The 14,043-nt window shown below is 41.0% G+C and overlaps 1 protein-coding gene across 1 annotated transcript in view; it reads right to left on the reverse strand.

Annotated features, from left to right (window-relative positions):
• FRK (fyn related Src family tyrosine kinase) overlaps positions 1 to 13,411 on the reverse strand; it is a 40,040-nt gene extending 26,629 nt beyond the window's left edge. Inside the window, exon 1 of the mRNA XM_081857181.1 lies at positions 12,455 to 13,411. Within this exon, the coding sequence (XP_081713307.1) occupies positions 12,455 to 12,852 (398 nt within the window). The 5' untranslated portion in view covers positions 12,853 to 13,411. The remainder of the gene's footprint in view (positions 1 to 12,454) is intronic.
• Positions 13,412 to 14,043: the final 632 nt, after the last annotated feature.

Consider the following 14,043-nt stretch of genomic DNA (forward strand, 5'->3'; position numbering starts at 1 on the left):
CTGTGCCTCTCATTTATTTGTCTGACAAATAAATTATTATTTTAATTTCTCTATTGCTGCGTTGAATATTTCATTCCAGCTAAGCGTTAACCACAAGCAGGGCGCTACAGTAGTAGTAGTAGTAGTAGTAGTAGTATTGCTAATTTCCCCCTGTGGAGTTTCAAGTGGCTTTTATTCATCACTGTACACACAAGAGAGGAGGTTGGGATGTACATTTTGGTGTGCTGTGCCTGAAAAAGCATTTTTCTGGGGGGCTGCAATCTCGTGTGGCTCACGTGGCTCATATGGCAGTGTGAACCTGAAGGGTGGCATCCCAGATTTGCATCCCATTTTACAGGAATGAAGATGAAACTGTATGGCCCTTCACAGGGTCAATGGCATCCCTACACAAATGCTTCCCAAATGTAAACAAAAATTGTGAGTGCCAAAAACATAATCGCAATGCAGAGAAGGAGAAGGGAGTTGTTAGTATTTTTATCTTAGCCCTAATTGGAAATCAGTTTCGAAGGGCTTGACACATATTTGGAGAAGGAGCAAACAGGAATCTAAAGCTACTATCTTAACTGCATTTATAACAGAGCCGTTGTTTGCCTAGCACAGGGAACATTTTTGTCAGCTAATGGTAGGGTTGCCTTCGCACAGATAAAATGTAATTGCACGGCTAAAATTGGATCACCAAAGCGTACACAAAGTAAAAAAAAAGTGGGGAGGGGGAGTTTTCATTACAGCTTTCCTTTTATCTTCTAATACCAGAAAAAGAGATCATTTATAAGTCAAGTGGCTGAAATGGAGGCAGAGAGAGACGGAGAGAGACCCTTTGTATATCAAAGCTTAGAAGCTGGCACACCAGTCAAAACTCTTTGAACAGGAATCCAGCAATCAAGAATTGCTTGTGGTGATATGGCTTTTGTTTTGTTTTTAGTTGAGTGTATTGTTCTGACTCACATCGCAGCTCTTTCTTGATTGTTTCAGCTGAATATTTAACTGGTGACTACATATGAACAGGGTGGTTTGCCTTTTTACTGGGAAGCTGCACTAATTAAAATGTGACTGGATATTGGTATGTAGGAACCGGCAGTATTTTTTATGTGGTATGCTTAGTAGCTGCTAGCAAAAGGGACACAGGCCAAGGATGTCTATACTTATTCATTGCTCTATTTAGGGCACCTCATCACTGGCATCATATATAGCAGGACTCCAAACGGAAGAACTTGCCTCCACAGTTTACAGGGTGATGTAGCACAGGGCTTTTAGTGCTGCCACTTCAAATGGCTGTACGGTGGTACCTCGGGTAAAGTACTTAATTCATCCCGGAGGTCCGTACTTAACCTGAAACTGTTCTTAACCTGAAGCACCACTTTAGCTAATGAGGCCTCCTGCTGCTGCCACACTGCCGGAGCACAATTTCTGTTCTCATCCTGAAGCAAAGTTCTTAACCTGAAGCACTATTTCTGGGTTAGCAGAGTCTGTAACCTGAAACGTATGTAACCCAAGGTACCACTGTATCCTCAACTCAAACCTAAGAGAAAGTGAAACTGATACACAGATGGCATTATAGCCCCACACACACACTTGCACTGATCAATAATCTTCTGTCCTCAACTTGTTGGAGGGGCTGCAGGATAGTTGGAAAATTATTTCATCCATCGTGGGAATGTCCCCAAGTGAAATAATTTTCAGATAAGACCCTTAGGATTTTTGTCTCGACCACCATCATTCCTGATACCGCACTGCTGTTGTTTAAACATACCAGAGTGAATAGTCAGTTCCTGGATAGAGAAGTGGTCCAAGGCAGGACATTAAACCCAAACCCTTCACACCAACCCATATCCAAGAGTTCATATGGACTAGATTCATGGACTGAGTTCAAGAGTCGAGGGTGGAAATGAAAAATGGATTCTCCAGAATCCCTAGATTTGATTGTTCCTCATTTTAGGGATGATTCCCTATGCAGGTAATTAGGGAAAAAAACATTTTAATGTGAACACATTTATGGAATGACATTGTAATCCTTCCCCTTTTTTCTTATCTTATGCCATCAATTGTGCCAATATACAGTACCTTTGCACTATCCTAACTTATCACCTCTACTTGCAGGTAATTTACGCCCTTCCATTTCATTGTGAACTTTGTTCATCTATTTCCTGTAGCGTCATCACTGATAAAAAAAACCATGAACCATAGGAATCAGTCCTTAGTCTGATTTAAGCAAAACGTTTAAAAAAACCCCACTAAGCAATGTCACTTGATTTTTTTCAGAAATTTTATGAAATCTTCTGCCATTTAGTATTACCAGAGGAAAGACAAAAGCCTGAAGTAGGGACCCACTAAAGAAGAGGTGTGTTTTTTTTAAGTACACAAACAGATCACACACTATTTTGATCACTTAATCCTCATAATCAAACCCCATTTTTGATCTGCAGAAAACCAGTCCTTCATGTTTTCAGAGACAGCTATGTTGGGCTGCATAATTTATTGTTCTTTGTACATAATCCAGTTGATATGTAAGGTTATGAATCATGCTTGTTGGTCCAATCCATGCAGCTGAATAACCTAATTATTGTAACAACAAATAAGAGGTATCCGTGCATTTAAAGTATGACATCTAGAGACTATTAATCACTACCACCCACTTAAGCTTCTTAATAAAGGAGAGTTATTTTTGGTCACAGTGTAGGTGAAGACAGAAAACAGAAGGAAGAGTATGGGAAGGGAAATGCAGAGCATATCCACAAAGAGGCAATGCTAGTCATTGAGAAAATTTTCCGTATTTCATCTCACTTTTTCCATCTGAAAAAAATATTTCCCCTTAAAATACCAGTTCAAGCCTAGGGCTAGAATGTAGAACAGAGATCTGAGGAAACAGGTTCTATCTTGGAAAGCAGTGGTGGGCAACAGGGTGTTTTTGGAGATATTTTTCTCTCTCAAGTACCTTAAAGAGTGTTGGAAAGCTTAGGCCAGAGGTCCTGGGGCAACTTTTTCTTTCAGAGGGCCACGCCATGGGCACATCAGTGCTCACCCATCGCTAGTTACACAGAGATCCTCGTTCATAGCTTTACTCCAATCTTTACTCCAAATAGTACATGCTTTGAAGCTTGAATTCCTTCACTAAAGTTGCCCAGCATATCACATTATATCAACCTGAATTCATAAGTTATCCTTTTCTTCAGACAATCACTTTCTGAATGCCCTGCTTACAATCGTTGGCATAATCAGGTTTAACATATTGCATTCTTTCAAAGAGTAATTTCTTGTGCAATTTCATCTGATTTAAAAGCTCTCATGCTACAATGGGAGTAAGCGCCATGAAACTCATTCAGACTTACTTCTGAGTAGACATACATAGGATTGTGTTATCATGCTCCTAAAGTCAATATGCAGCTGATTTCTTTTTATTTCTTTAAATCCTTGTTTACAAGGCAGGGCAAAGTACATTTGGATATATGACAGATATTGCCTCCAGTTGAAGACAGGAGCTGACATTTATTGCTACTAAATTATACAAATGTCACTCTTTTTTCTTTTCTTTTTGTCATTACTGTGTAATCTGTAGGGACATACATATGCATGATACACATCCATATACCAAAAAAAATCATCAATATTGATTTATAACAAACTAAATGCATGATTATTGTGAATTGCTGTACGTGCTTTGTTGTACCAATAATCAAGGAACATATGTGAATTTTAATTTAAAATGTTACACTTTTTCTTTATCTTTTAAAACCTGTTCTTTTGTGCACTTTAGTTTTCCATTGTGAACTGGTGGGAAACTCCCAGTCCACCTAGTGCTTAGCATAGATAATTTTAGCAGCAATTAGCATAACAATCTTCAGTGCCTATCAATTATTTTATATGTCACTGTAATAACAGAAGATCAAGGGGTATTTTACAGTCAAGCAATCTTTTTATTGCCTTGTTAATATTAAACCACAAAGCCTTAGATGTGGAAAATGCCACATTTGGTTAAAAAACATTCTTGATTCTCTTTCTGATGTTAGAGCATAGCAGGTCCTTGAACTACCTGTAATTCTTTATAGGTTTCAGACCCATTTAGTCATAACTAGATCTTAGGTCACATACAATCTAAGAAGTTGACACTGTTTCCAGACATTCTCATAAACATCAAGATTTAGGACTATCTTACATATTGGATCCAAGTTATCCCCATTTTTCACAGCCTCTATTTCTCAGTGCAACTTCAACAATATTTGGGGTGGTATTTAAGTTTTACTCAGAGTATATTCCATGAAATGAATGAACATTACTAAGTTTACTAAGTTAAGTTCATTAATTTATTTGATCTACTGTGAGCAAAACCTATCTGAACATTTTTAATACTCGATTTTTCTGAAGTCCCCAGGGAAAAAACCACAAGTCAATTCTTTAAGCTGGCATACTCTTTCTTCTAATTCCCGCATTTAATTTCCTATCTCCAGATATTCAAACTAGAGTGGCCCGCACAGGGAATCTTTGAATGACCAGAATATTAGCAAGCTTCCATGGAAAGAAGCACTGTTGACACACAGCTGTAAAGGATTTATTTGCAGGAGAGTGAAAACAAGTTCAGTGTTTATCCAGTCTAAACATTTTTATATAATGCATACAATTAACATGACAGAATTTCACTCACTTGGAGCAAAGTTGTTTCTTTCCTTGGAACAGCTGTTTCACTCTGCTATCTCTAAATCATGGTGCATCCCTACCTGGGTTATTTGCATATCCAGCTCCACCACTAAGAGGTTTACTGCTTCCCAAAATAACTCTGCCCTTTCTCCTCTGCAGCCCTTATGCCTTGATCTGCCTCCTTTACTTCCTTCAAATCCCTCCTCAAAACTTTCCTTTTCTATAATGTCGATATTCTGCTGTAAAATATTGTGCCCACACCATATGTTTAAAGCACTCTTATACCACTTTATAAGTCATGATTTCCCCCAAAGAATCTTGGGAACCATAGTTTACCCCTCACAGAGCTACAATTCCCAGCATCTTTGACAAACTAAATTTCCCAGGATTATTTGGGAGGGGGTATAATGTGCTTTAAATGTGCGGTATTTCTGCACCCTAGATCATTGTGTTGCTTACACAAATGTCAGCCCCACTGAGATAAATGAGACTTACTTCCAGGTACATGCTTGTACAGGGGCGCCGACTTATAAAAAATATTGGGGGGGGGCGGGGGCCCATACCAACTTATAAAAAATATTGGGGGGGGCCCAAGACCTCCAAACCGCTGCTGCTGGGGGAACGAAAGGGGCGAGCCCCGGGCTGCCCCGACCTTAAGTGAACCTGTGAGGGCCTGCCCTTTGCGGCAGCCGATTGGCTGCCGCCGTGGGCGGTGAATATTAATGAGCTAGGGGGAATCCCCGCTTCTCGCGGGGCTGACGCCAGCCCCGCGAGATTGTTGATGGGTCGAGAGCCCGCAACCCCACCCCCTCTCTAGATCGGGAGTGGCTTTGTTTTAACTCATTACTGAATGTATTTTAAAAGGTAACTATCGTCAAACAAGGAAAATAAAAAATACCAACATAATTTTGTGATTTTACAAAGCATAATATAACTAATAATTTTCTTAAATTATTGGGGGGGGCGGAGCCCCCCCCAAATGAATTTTTGAGGGAGCTCGGGCCCCCTCAGGCCCCATGGAGTCGGCGCCTATGTGCTTGTAGGATTTTGCCACCTTAATTCTCAGTGCACATGCCCTGTGCTGCCTTCTCATTGACATGTAACATTCAACTGATACTTAAACTCATATTTCAGTGAATGTTGGCTGAAACAGTGAAAGAGGCCTTTATTAAAAAGCAAGCCTGAAGGGATACTATGTTTTTTGTGGCCAGTTTAGAAAACAAAAGTGGGGTTGTTTTCAATCACAGCCCTCCCTCCATGGTTTAAGTTATTAAAATTAACAGTACAGCTGGCTAACATTTGTTGTCCATAATACATTGGCAGAAGGACATTTTCGTGTTTAGGCAAAACAATTGGCACTAACAGAGCAAGGACAGGTGATCGGTTGGTTTCCATGGTTCCTGTTTGCAGTGCTGAATATAATCGAAAGCAAGGCATAGACAAGCAACAGAAGCAGAGAGAGCATATTCTCAAAAGTTTAAATTGTGTGACTAGTACTACTCGTTAAAATTAAAACTTGGTGATTCAAGGCATGTTAGGATACTTAAGGCAACCATTCCAAATAGTTAATTTATATCATAAAACTACATGTATTGATAGAGCTGGAAACTACTATACTGTAGTTCGAGTCATTAAAAAGAAAATCATATTGCTCAGAAATAAGCTCTCTATATGTTTTCTTTTTTTTATTAAATATTTATTCAAGTTTCCAATTTAATACAAACATAAAAACCACAAAAAACAAGTAATACACAATTAAAAAACAAAACAAAACAAATATAATTCCCATCACTTATTTCCATTACCTTATATCTCGGACCTCCTCTCACCTCCCCCTTTTGTATTCCAGTTCAGATCTTATTTCAGCAAATCCTTATTGTAACTTAATATAAATTATTTTAGCTTATTACTCAACCTTTACATTACAGCTGGTAACCATTTAATTTCAGTCCAACATCATTCAAGCATTCATTAATTTTGCAATATTTCTGTAAATAGTCTTTAAATTTCCTCCAGTCCTCTTCCGCCGACTTTTTTCCCTGGTCTCGGATTCTGCCGGTCATTTCTGCCAATCCCATGTAATCAATCATCTTCATCTGCCATTCTTCCAGGGTGGGTAAATCTTGTGTCTTCCAATGTTTTGCGATGAGAATTCTTGCTGCAGTTGTCGCATACATTAAAAAAGTTTTGTCCTTCTTTTGCACCAATTGGCCAACCATGCCCAGAAGAAAGGCCTCTGTTTTTTTCAAGAAGGTATACTTAAATACCTTTTTCATTTCATTATAAATCATTTCCCAGAACGCCTTAATCCTTGGGCATGTCCACCAAAGGTGAAAGAATGTACCTTCAGTCTCCTTACATTTCCAAAATTTGTTATCGGGCAAATGATATATTTTTGCAAGCTTGACTGGGGTCATGTACCACCTATAAATCATTTTCATAATATTCTCTCTTAAGGCATTACATGCCGTAAACTTCAAGCCGGTGGTCCATAACTGTTCCCAGTCAGCAAACATGATATTGTGTCCAACATCTTGTGCCCATTTAATCATAACAGACTTCACCGTTTCATCCTGAGTATTCCATTTCAGCAGCAAATTATACGTCTTTGACAAATTCTTTGTTTTAGGTTCTAACAATTCTGTTTCTAATTTCGATTTTTCCACCTGGAATCCAATTTTTTTATCCAATTTATCTCTCTATATGTTTTCATTGGGATGCGGGTGGCGCTGTGGGTAAAACCTCAGCGCCTAGGACTTGCCGATCGCATGGTCGGCGGTTCAAATCCCCGCAGCGGGGTGCGGTCCCGTCGTTCGGTCCCAGCGCCTGCCAACCTAGCAGTTCGAAAGCACCTCCGGGTGCAAGTAGATAAATAGGGAACGCTTACCAGCGGGAAGGTAAACGGCGTTCCGTGTGCTGCGCTGGCTCGCCAGATGCAGCTTCGTCACGCTGGCCACATGACCCAGAAGTGTCTGCGGACAGCGCTGGCTCCCGGCCTATAGAGTGAGATGAGTGCACAACCCTAGAGTCTGGCAAGACTGGCCCGTACGGGCAGGGGTACCTTTACCTTAACCTTTATGTTTTCATTATAAAGCTGAAAATATTGGCCAAATCATTTTAAGCATTTGCCAAGGAGATACAGAGAAAGAGAACTGGAGAGGAAACAAGCTTACTGGCAGAACAACAAATCTTTCTATATAGCACCATAGGGTCAAACCTTAAAAACCTAATCAGAATTTCCTTCTGTAAGCTGTCTTTTGCCCTCAAGGGGATGCAGCTCGGAGGAGGTGATATTGATAAGTTGGGTTAGAAAAAAAAACCCTCAAGGAAAACAGTCACACAAGTGCTATGTGTAGTTTGTGAAAGTCATTCACCACCTCTCAATTGTGTTTTTAAAGCTGCATACCATATGTGAAGGGGATGCGGGTGGCGCTGTGGGTAAAACCTCAGCGCCTAGGACTTGCCGATCGTTAGGTCGGCGGTTCGAATCCCCGCGGTGGGGTGCGCTCCCGTTGCTCGGTCCCAGCGCCTGCCAACCTAGCAGTTCGAAAGCACCTCCGGGTGCAAGTAGATAAATAGGGACCGCTTACTAGCGGGAAGGTAAACGGCGTTTCCGTGTGCTGCGCTGGCTCGCCAGATGCAGCTTGTCATGCTGGCCATATAACCCGGAAGTGTCTGCGGACAGCGCTGGCCCCCGGCCTCTTAAGTGAGATGGGCGCACAACCCTAGAGTCGGACACGACTGGCCCATATGGGCAGGGGTACCTTTACCTTTACTTACCATATGTGAATAAAGTGGTGAGCTCAAAAATGCAAGGCCCTCTCTCCCACCCAAAAGGTCACCCATAAATGAGCATTTCCCCCCCCCCCTAAATAATGAAGTGATCATCTGCCCACATTCAAATTGGTATCAAGCATTGCAGGAATACCCAGCAGTGCATACCTGGTGTGTTTCTGGCAGCACCAAGAACACCCTAGCATGCTACTGAGACCAACAGGATGTTGTCTGCATGAAGAGCACAGTTACCTTAGATGCTCTTTGCCTTTAAAGTTAACAAGCCTATTATATACCCCAGACTCATATTTAAAGGTATGAATTTAAGAGACTGAAATGTGCTTCATACCTTATACTAGTGATGGGAGTTGGATATTGGGGGACCACAGATTCCCTATCAGCTCCAGCTAAAATAGCCAATAGTGAGTGATAATGGGATCTGAAGGGCCACAGGTTCCCCATCCCTGCCTTACATTTTTCCTAAGTTTCTCATCTAGGAAGGTGTACAGAACTTATATGTAGATCAAGCCTACACAATTTGTGATTCACACGCAACCCCTTTGAGGTCACATTGCACACGAAGGGAGCACTTTGCAAGAATGGACTGGCCTTACGATACACATGGAAATTTGAGCATGTTGCTAACGCTTCTCTGCCTACATCTCTGGCAAGTCCTTTTGGGTCTCCAGTTCAAAATATCCAGCACCAAATCCCACTCCTTGGTAACAGGTCAGGTACCTAGTAAGCTCCCCATTCAGTTAAGCAATGGAAAAAAATACTTGCTGCAAAGCATAGCTTCTGCAGCTGTCTCCCATCTCTCTCTGCCTTTGCCATATGTGAGCAATGTGTCTTTTCTAGGCTGTATTGCTCTCTAGCACCCTTCACACCCAGCACTGTGTAGTAGAATCCCCAATTTCCACATGCAGTCAAACCTTCTGTTGGCAAGGCCCAGTACTCCACTCCCAGCCACCACCATTCCTGGCCAAACACTTTTGCCTTGCAGAATTGCAGCTTGGATGCACGGAGCAGAACAAGCTGTCGCAACACACCAAGACTGACAATAGCATTCAGTGCCAACTAGCTATTATGCCAGATTAAACATTTTGAAAGCCTGTTCATTTTTCCTTTGCAGAACTAAAGAAAAAAGAAAAAAGTATGGAGATCCCCAGCCCACTAATTGCCAACATTCAGCTGTCCACTTACCTGCGTCTTTCTGCAGCACACAAAACAAGCAGATTTATTAGGGTGAAGAGGACCAGAGGCCACTCTGATAAAGTGGGCTCTGGTCCATGGAAGCATGTTTTACTCGCAGCACAATGCTATGTGTATCTTGTAATTTCCTGTAAATTCAAAGTGTCTTAATTCAAAGATTCTGGATATAGGACTGTTGTCTAGAGCTGCAATCCTATGTACCCATTTTCTTGGGAGTAGCCCAATTTCACTGCTTATCCTCTTTGCCCTTAAAATGCCCCACAACTCAGCTGCTGTACAAAGAAAGTGGTGGTTAATTTTTCTAGGTATTTTTTAGTTCCTTATTCAATTTACTAGTTCAGATGACCTTTGTGCCAATTTAATTTGGAGTAGGATTCACCAAAGGTCTGCAGCCTCTATGACATAACTTCTTCCTCTTTTCTCCTGAGCCTGTATCTTAGATTGTAAAGCTGAGAGCTGGGCCCCATTGTAGTTAACTGCTTTTGTGCAGCACCTAATATATTTTACCCAAACATACGGCAACGTAACATGTGCCCAAACAGAAAGCAGACATGTGTCAGTGCCATGGCACCACATCTGCTTGCTATTCCATGGAGTATTTCCCCCAAAGCCACTTTCAGTACATACCTCTGAGTTCCACTGCGAATGTAAGTTGAATTAAGGAAGCTACTGCAGCATTTATTTTTCATGCAAATATAAATCACACACTGTCTTTGGTGTAATGTAAACAAGCTGCAATAAAGCTACAATTAAATCTCTCCAGTGTAATAATATACAGTCGTGTGTTTATAGTTTTCTTAACTACAGCAACAATCCTCATATTTTATAGGTCTAAAATAGATAGGCTTAGCTGCTAAGGTTGATAGTTATCATTTTAATTCCTTTAATAGCAACCCTATATTAAGATGAAATTCTTGAATCCACACACTGATGAGTTCTCCCCAGATGTTTCCGAGTATGCTGACTTATAGAGAATCCTGACCTGCTCTGCTCTTGCAATCTGCAGTACAGGGATAGTCAATGGGTTGCCCTCCAGATGTTGTTGGACTACAACTCCCATCATCCCCATGGTTGTTGGGGGTTGATGGAAGTCAGAGTCCACCATATATTGAGGCTGTCCCTGCTCTAGCACATAAAACCTCTTAAAGTGAACTCCATGTTATTTATGAAGGGTGATACTCAAGAAGTATAGAAGAAGACTATTTTTTGTCAATTTGCTGTTCTCGCTGCACCCACCCCCTTATGCTGTTTCAAACCTCTGGAGATTTTTGGATGGGGATGCAAGTATGGAGGGTGAATATGCAAAATATCACTCCCCTCCCCCTCTTGCCTGCTGACTAGAAGCTTCCACTGGCTCAAAGGGCTTTCTGTCATAAGAAGAACAGCATTGCATACAATCCTATGAACTCCTATCAATTTGCTTGCCCCACTTCACAATTTCAGCAGTGCTGTGATGGTTTGTAAGTCATGAAAAACCATGGCTTAATATTTTATTATTATTTATTTTAAAATTTTGTTATATTTCTTACTGCTAAGAAAATCTTGAAGCAGTTCACAACACGAAAACATCCATTAAAACTATTTCAAAATGCAGCTATCAGAATATCAAGAAATATACGGTTGTAGAATCTAGTATTGATTATCAGGAAACGTCCAAGCAAAGAGATGTGTTTTCAGTAAAGATTGGAAGCATGCTACTGTTGATGCTGCCCAAATAATGAGGGTGGGAGAAGCTTCTACAGCACCACCACAGAAAAGGCCCATTTACCGGTATATGTTTTTGCTAGACGACAATCTGCAGATTGTTATGTGGCCAACAGGCCTCCTCTGAATATCTTAATCAATCTTACAGAGAGTAAAGGTGGTCCTTCAGGTAAACTGGCCCGGAGTTGCTCAGGACTTTATATGTTAATAAGAAAAGCTTAAGCATTGCTTGGTAGGCAATAGGCTTTCATTATTGTGATGGAAACAAGTCACAGAGAACTTCTGACTCAGACGATTCCGCCGTACTGGTGTGGCCGTGTAGAGATCAAAAGTTTCACTTCTGCTTTTGACAAGTTGCAGTTTAGCAGTGCAACGAAATCCTAAACTGTAGTTATTCTTAACTGGTTAATTGAACAAAACAGCTTTGTATCCCATCATTTGAAGTTGGCTTGTTTCGAATAAACCATAATAAATATTTACTGCAGTTTATCAGGTTTGGATGAAATGACAACCTATGGTTAATTTTTTTAAAAAGGAAGTGAACAGCTCAAATTTCTACCTCACAGTCTTGCCAGAGGCGGATCTGGGAGTGTGTAACCCCAAGACTTGTTGCAGCTCATTCCCATCACAATAAATCATGGTTTATTATCACATCTGACCTAGGTCACTATTTTGCTCTGTTGCTTTAATTAAAAGATATTACTAAATTACCACTTTCAGATTGTCATTATTTCACAGGTGGGATGCAACTGCATATTGGCAAAACCAGCTTATACACTTAAAGTGGATTTGGCACTTTTGCTCAACAAACATGCTGCTTTTTTAAAAAAGGGTTTTGTGGCAATGAATGTGATGGGAAAATGCACTAGAAAATGTGGGATAACCATTGCTTGATAGGATGTTGTCTGCAATCTCCATGCATACAAATCAGAATGAAGGTTCAATAAACAGGTTATCTGGAAGCAACCTACAGTATGTTGCTTTGTTATGTCTATATGACAGAAACTATTCTTACTCCAAATTTCCTTGTTACCTGAAGTTGCTGTCATTCCCCACCCCCACGCCCTGCAGCTCTCTGTCTAGCTATTGCTATATGTCAGCTGTATCATGTAACAATATACATTTCAGAACTTACGGTTCAGCTTCAATGCTCTGGTCAGGAGCCACATAGTTGGCAGGGATGTAACCTTGCCGCTTCTGTCCATGCTTAGCAGACCCATTCTCCACGAGCAGCTTCGCAAACCACCAGCTCCCTTGAGATTTATCCAGCACTTCAAGCTTATCTCCAGTTCGGAAGCTCAGATCTTCCTCTGTACGGGCTTGGTAATCAAACAGGGCCACATATTTGCAAGTCTGCTTTGATGGATGAAGAGGCGGTGGGTTTGGGATGTGTATACAGATGGTGTCCGAGGAGTCTGGCGTCACAGTCGAATTGGTAGTAGTTGGGTTAGACTTATCCTCAGTCCCACAATTGAAAAGCCAAGGCATATAGGGCTCCAGACAAGCACAATATTTCTGACAGCAGTTCCCCATTCTGTCCCCTTCTTGCTTGTGGCCTGTATTCCTTCAGTCCCCTTCTTCCTACCCTGAAGCGTTCAAGATCCCTTCACACCCATTTTTTCCATTCAGCGTCATTTCAAAAATTGTCCCAGGACTCCTTCCTCTAGTACAAAAGGCAAACGATCTCACTGGAAGCGTCCTCTTCTTTGTTTCTCCCCCTCCAAGTCTTCTTCACCGTAAGAGTTTCCTCCTTGCCTTCCAGCTCCACGATCAGGACTGAAATCTGAGCACTGAAGTGCAATTGCTCATGTCAGGGGAATTTTTTCACTTCCTCTTCTGATGGGTCAGAAAGACCTGAATCCTCACGTTAGGGGCCAAAAAATCTTGTAGCAACAGAACAGGTAAACAGAAACAGCAGAGAGAGCTTCCAGCTGAACTTCCCTATCTTTGCACCTCCTCGTTCCCTTTATTCTCTTTAAATGTACTCTGGCAGTAGGGAGGCTCTGCACACATTGTAGCTCCTGGTAATGAATAACCAACCTAACTTGCCTTGTTGCTTTAATATGCTGAGTTGCTTGTGGACAAACTATTTTTTGTATGCACTTCCTGGTTTGCTCTTTTTCCCTTCTGTCTTGGTCACTCTGTGTGTGTTGCTGTCCCTCAAACACGTACACCACTCTCTCCTTGATGACAGTGCCTCATCTGATGGTCATTTTATTGCACAATGAATTTGCACTTTTTTATTTCATATTCACAAAGAATCCAGAAATCTTTCCCAGATGGCCAGGCCACATTGTGGAATGCCTTCCCTGCTGAGGTGCACCCACCTCCCTCATTCTTAACATTCAGGAAGAAATTTAAAACATTCCTGATTACTTGGCAATGGGTGGAAGATATCACCCACAGCCACCTTGAAATTATCAGACATGAAGGAATTTGATTATTTTTCAATGCTTTTAGAAATTCTTAATTTTTAAAACTGTTCTGGATGTTTGACAATTTCTTTTTATAATTTTATTGTTTTAGGTGTTGGCACCCTGGGCTCCTTTGGGAGGAAGGTTGGGATATAAATTTAATTAATAAGTTAAAATAAGGGCCCATCTGTGTTGCAACCTCAGAACCAATAATATTAAATAAATACTGTAATAAATAATAAAATGCTGTCATACTTTCTTCATCTTCTTCTTCCTACAGCGTTGTTATAAGAATAAGATGGTGCAAGAG

This window comes from Podarcis erhardii (assembly GCF_964252035.2).
Source record: "Podarcis erhardii genome assembly, chromosome: 3".
Classification (NCBI taxonomy): domain Eukaryota; kingdom Metazoa; phylum Chordata; class Lepidosauria; order Squamata; family Lacertidae; genus Podarcis; species Podarcis erhardii.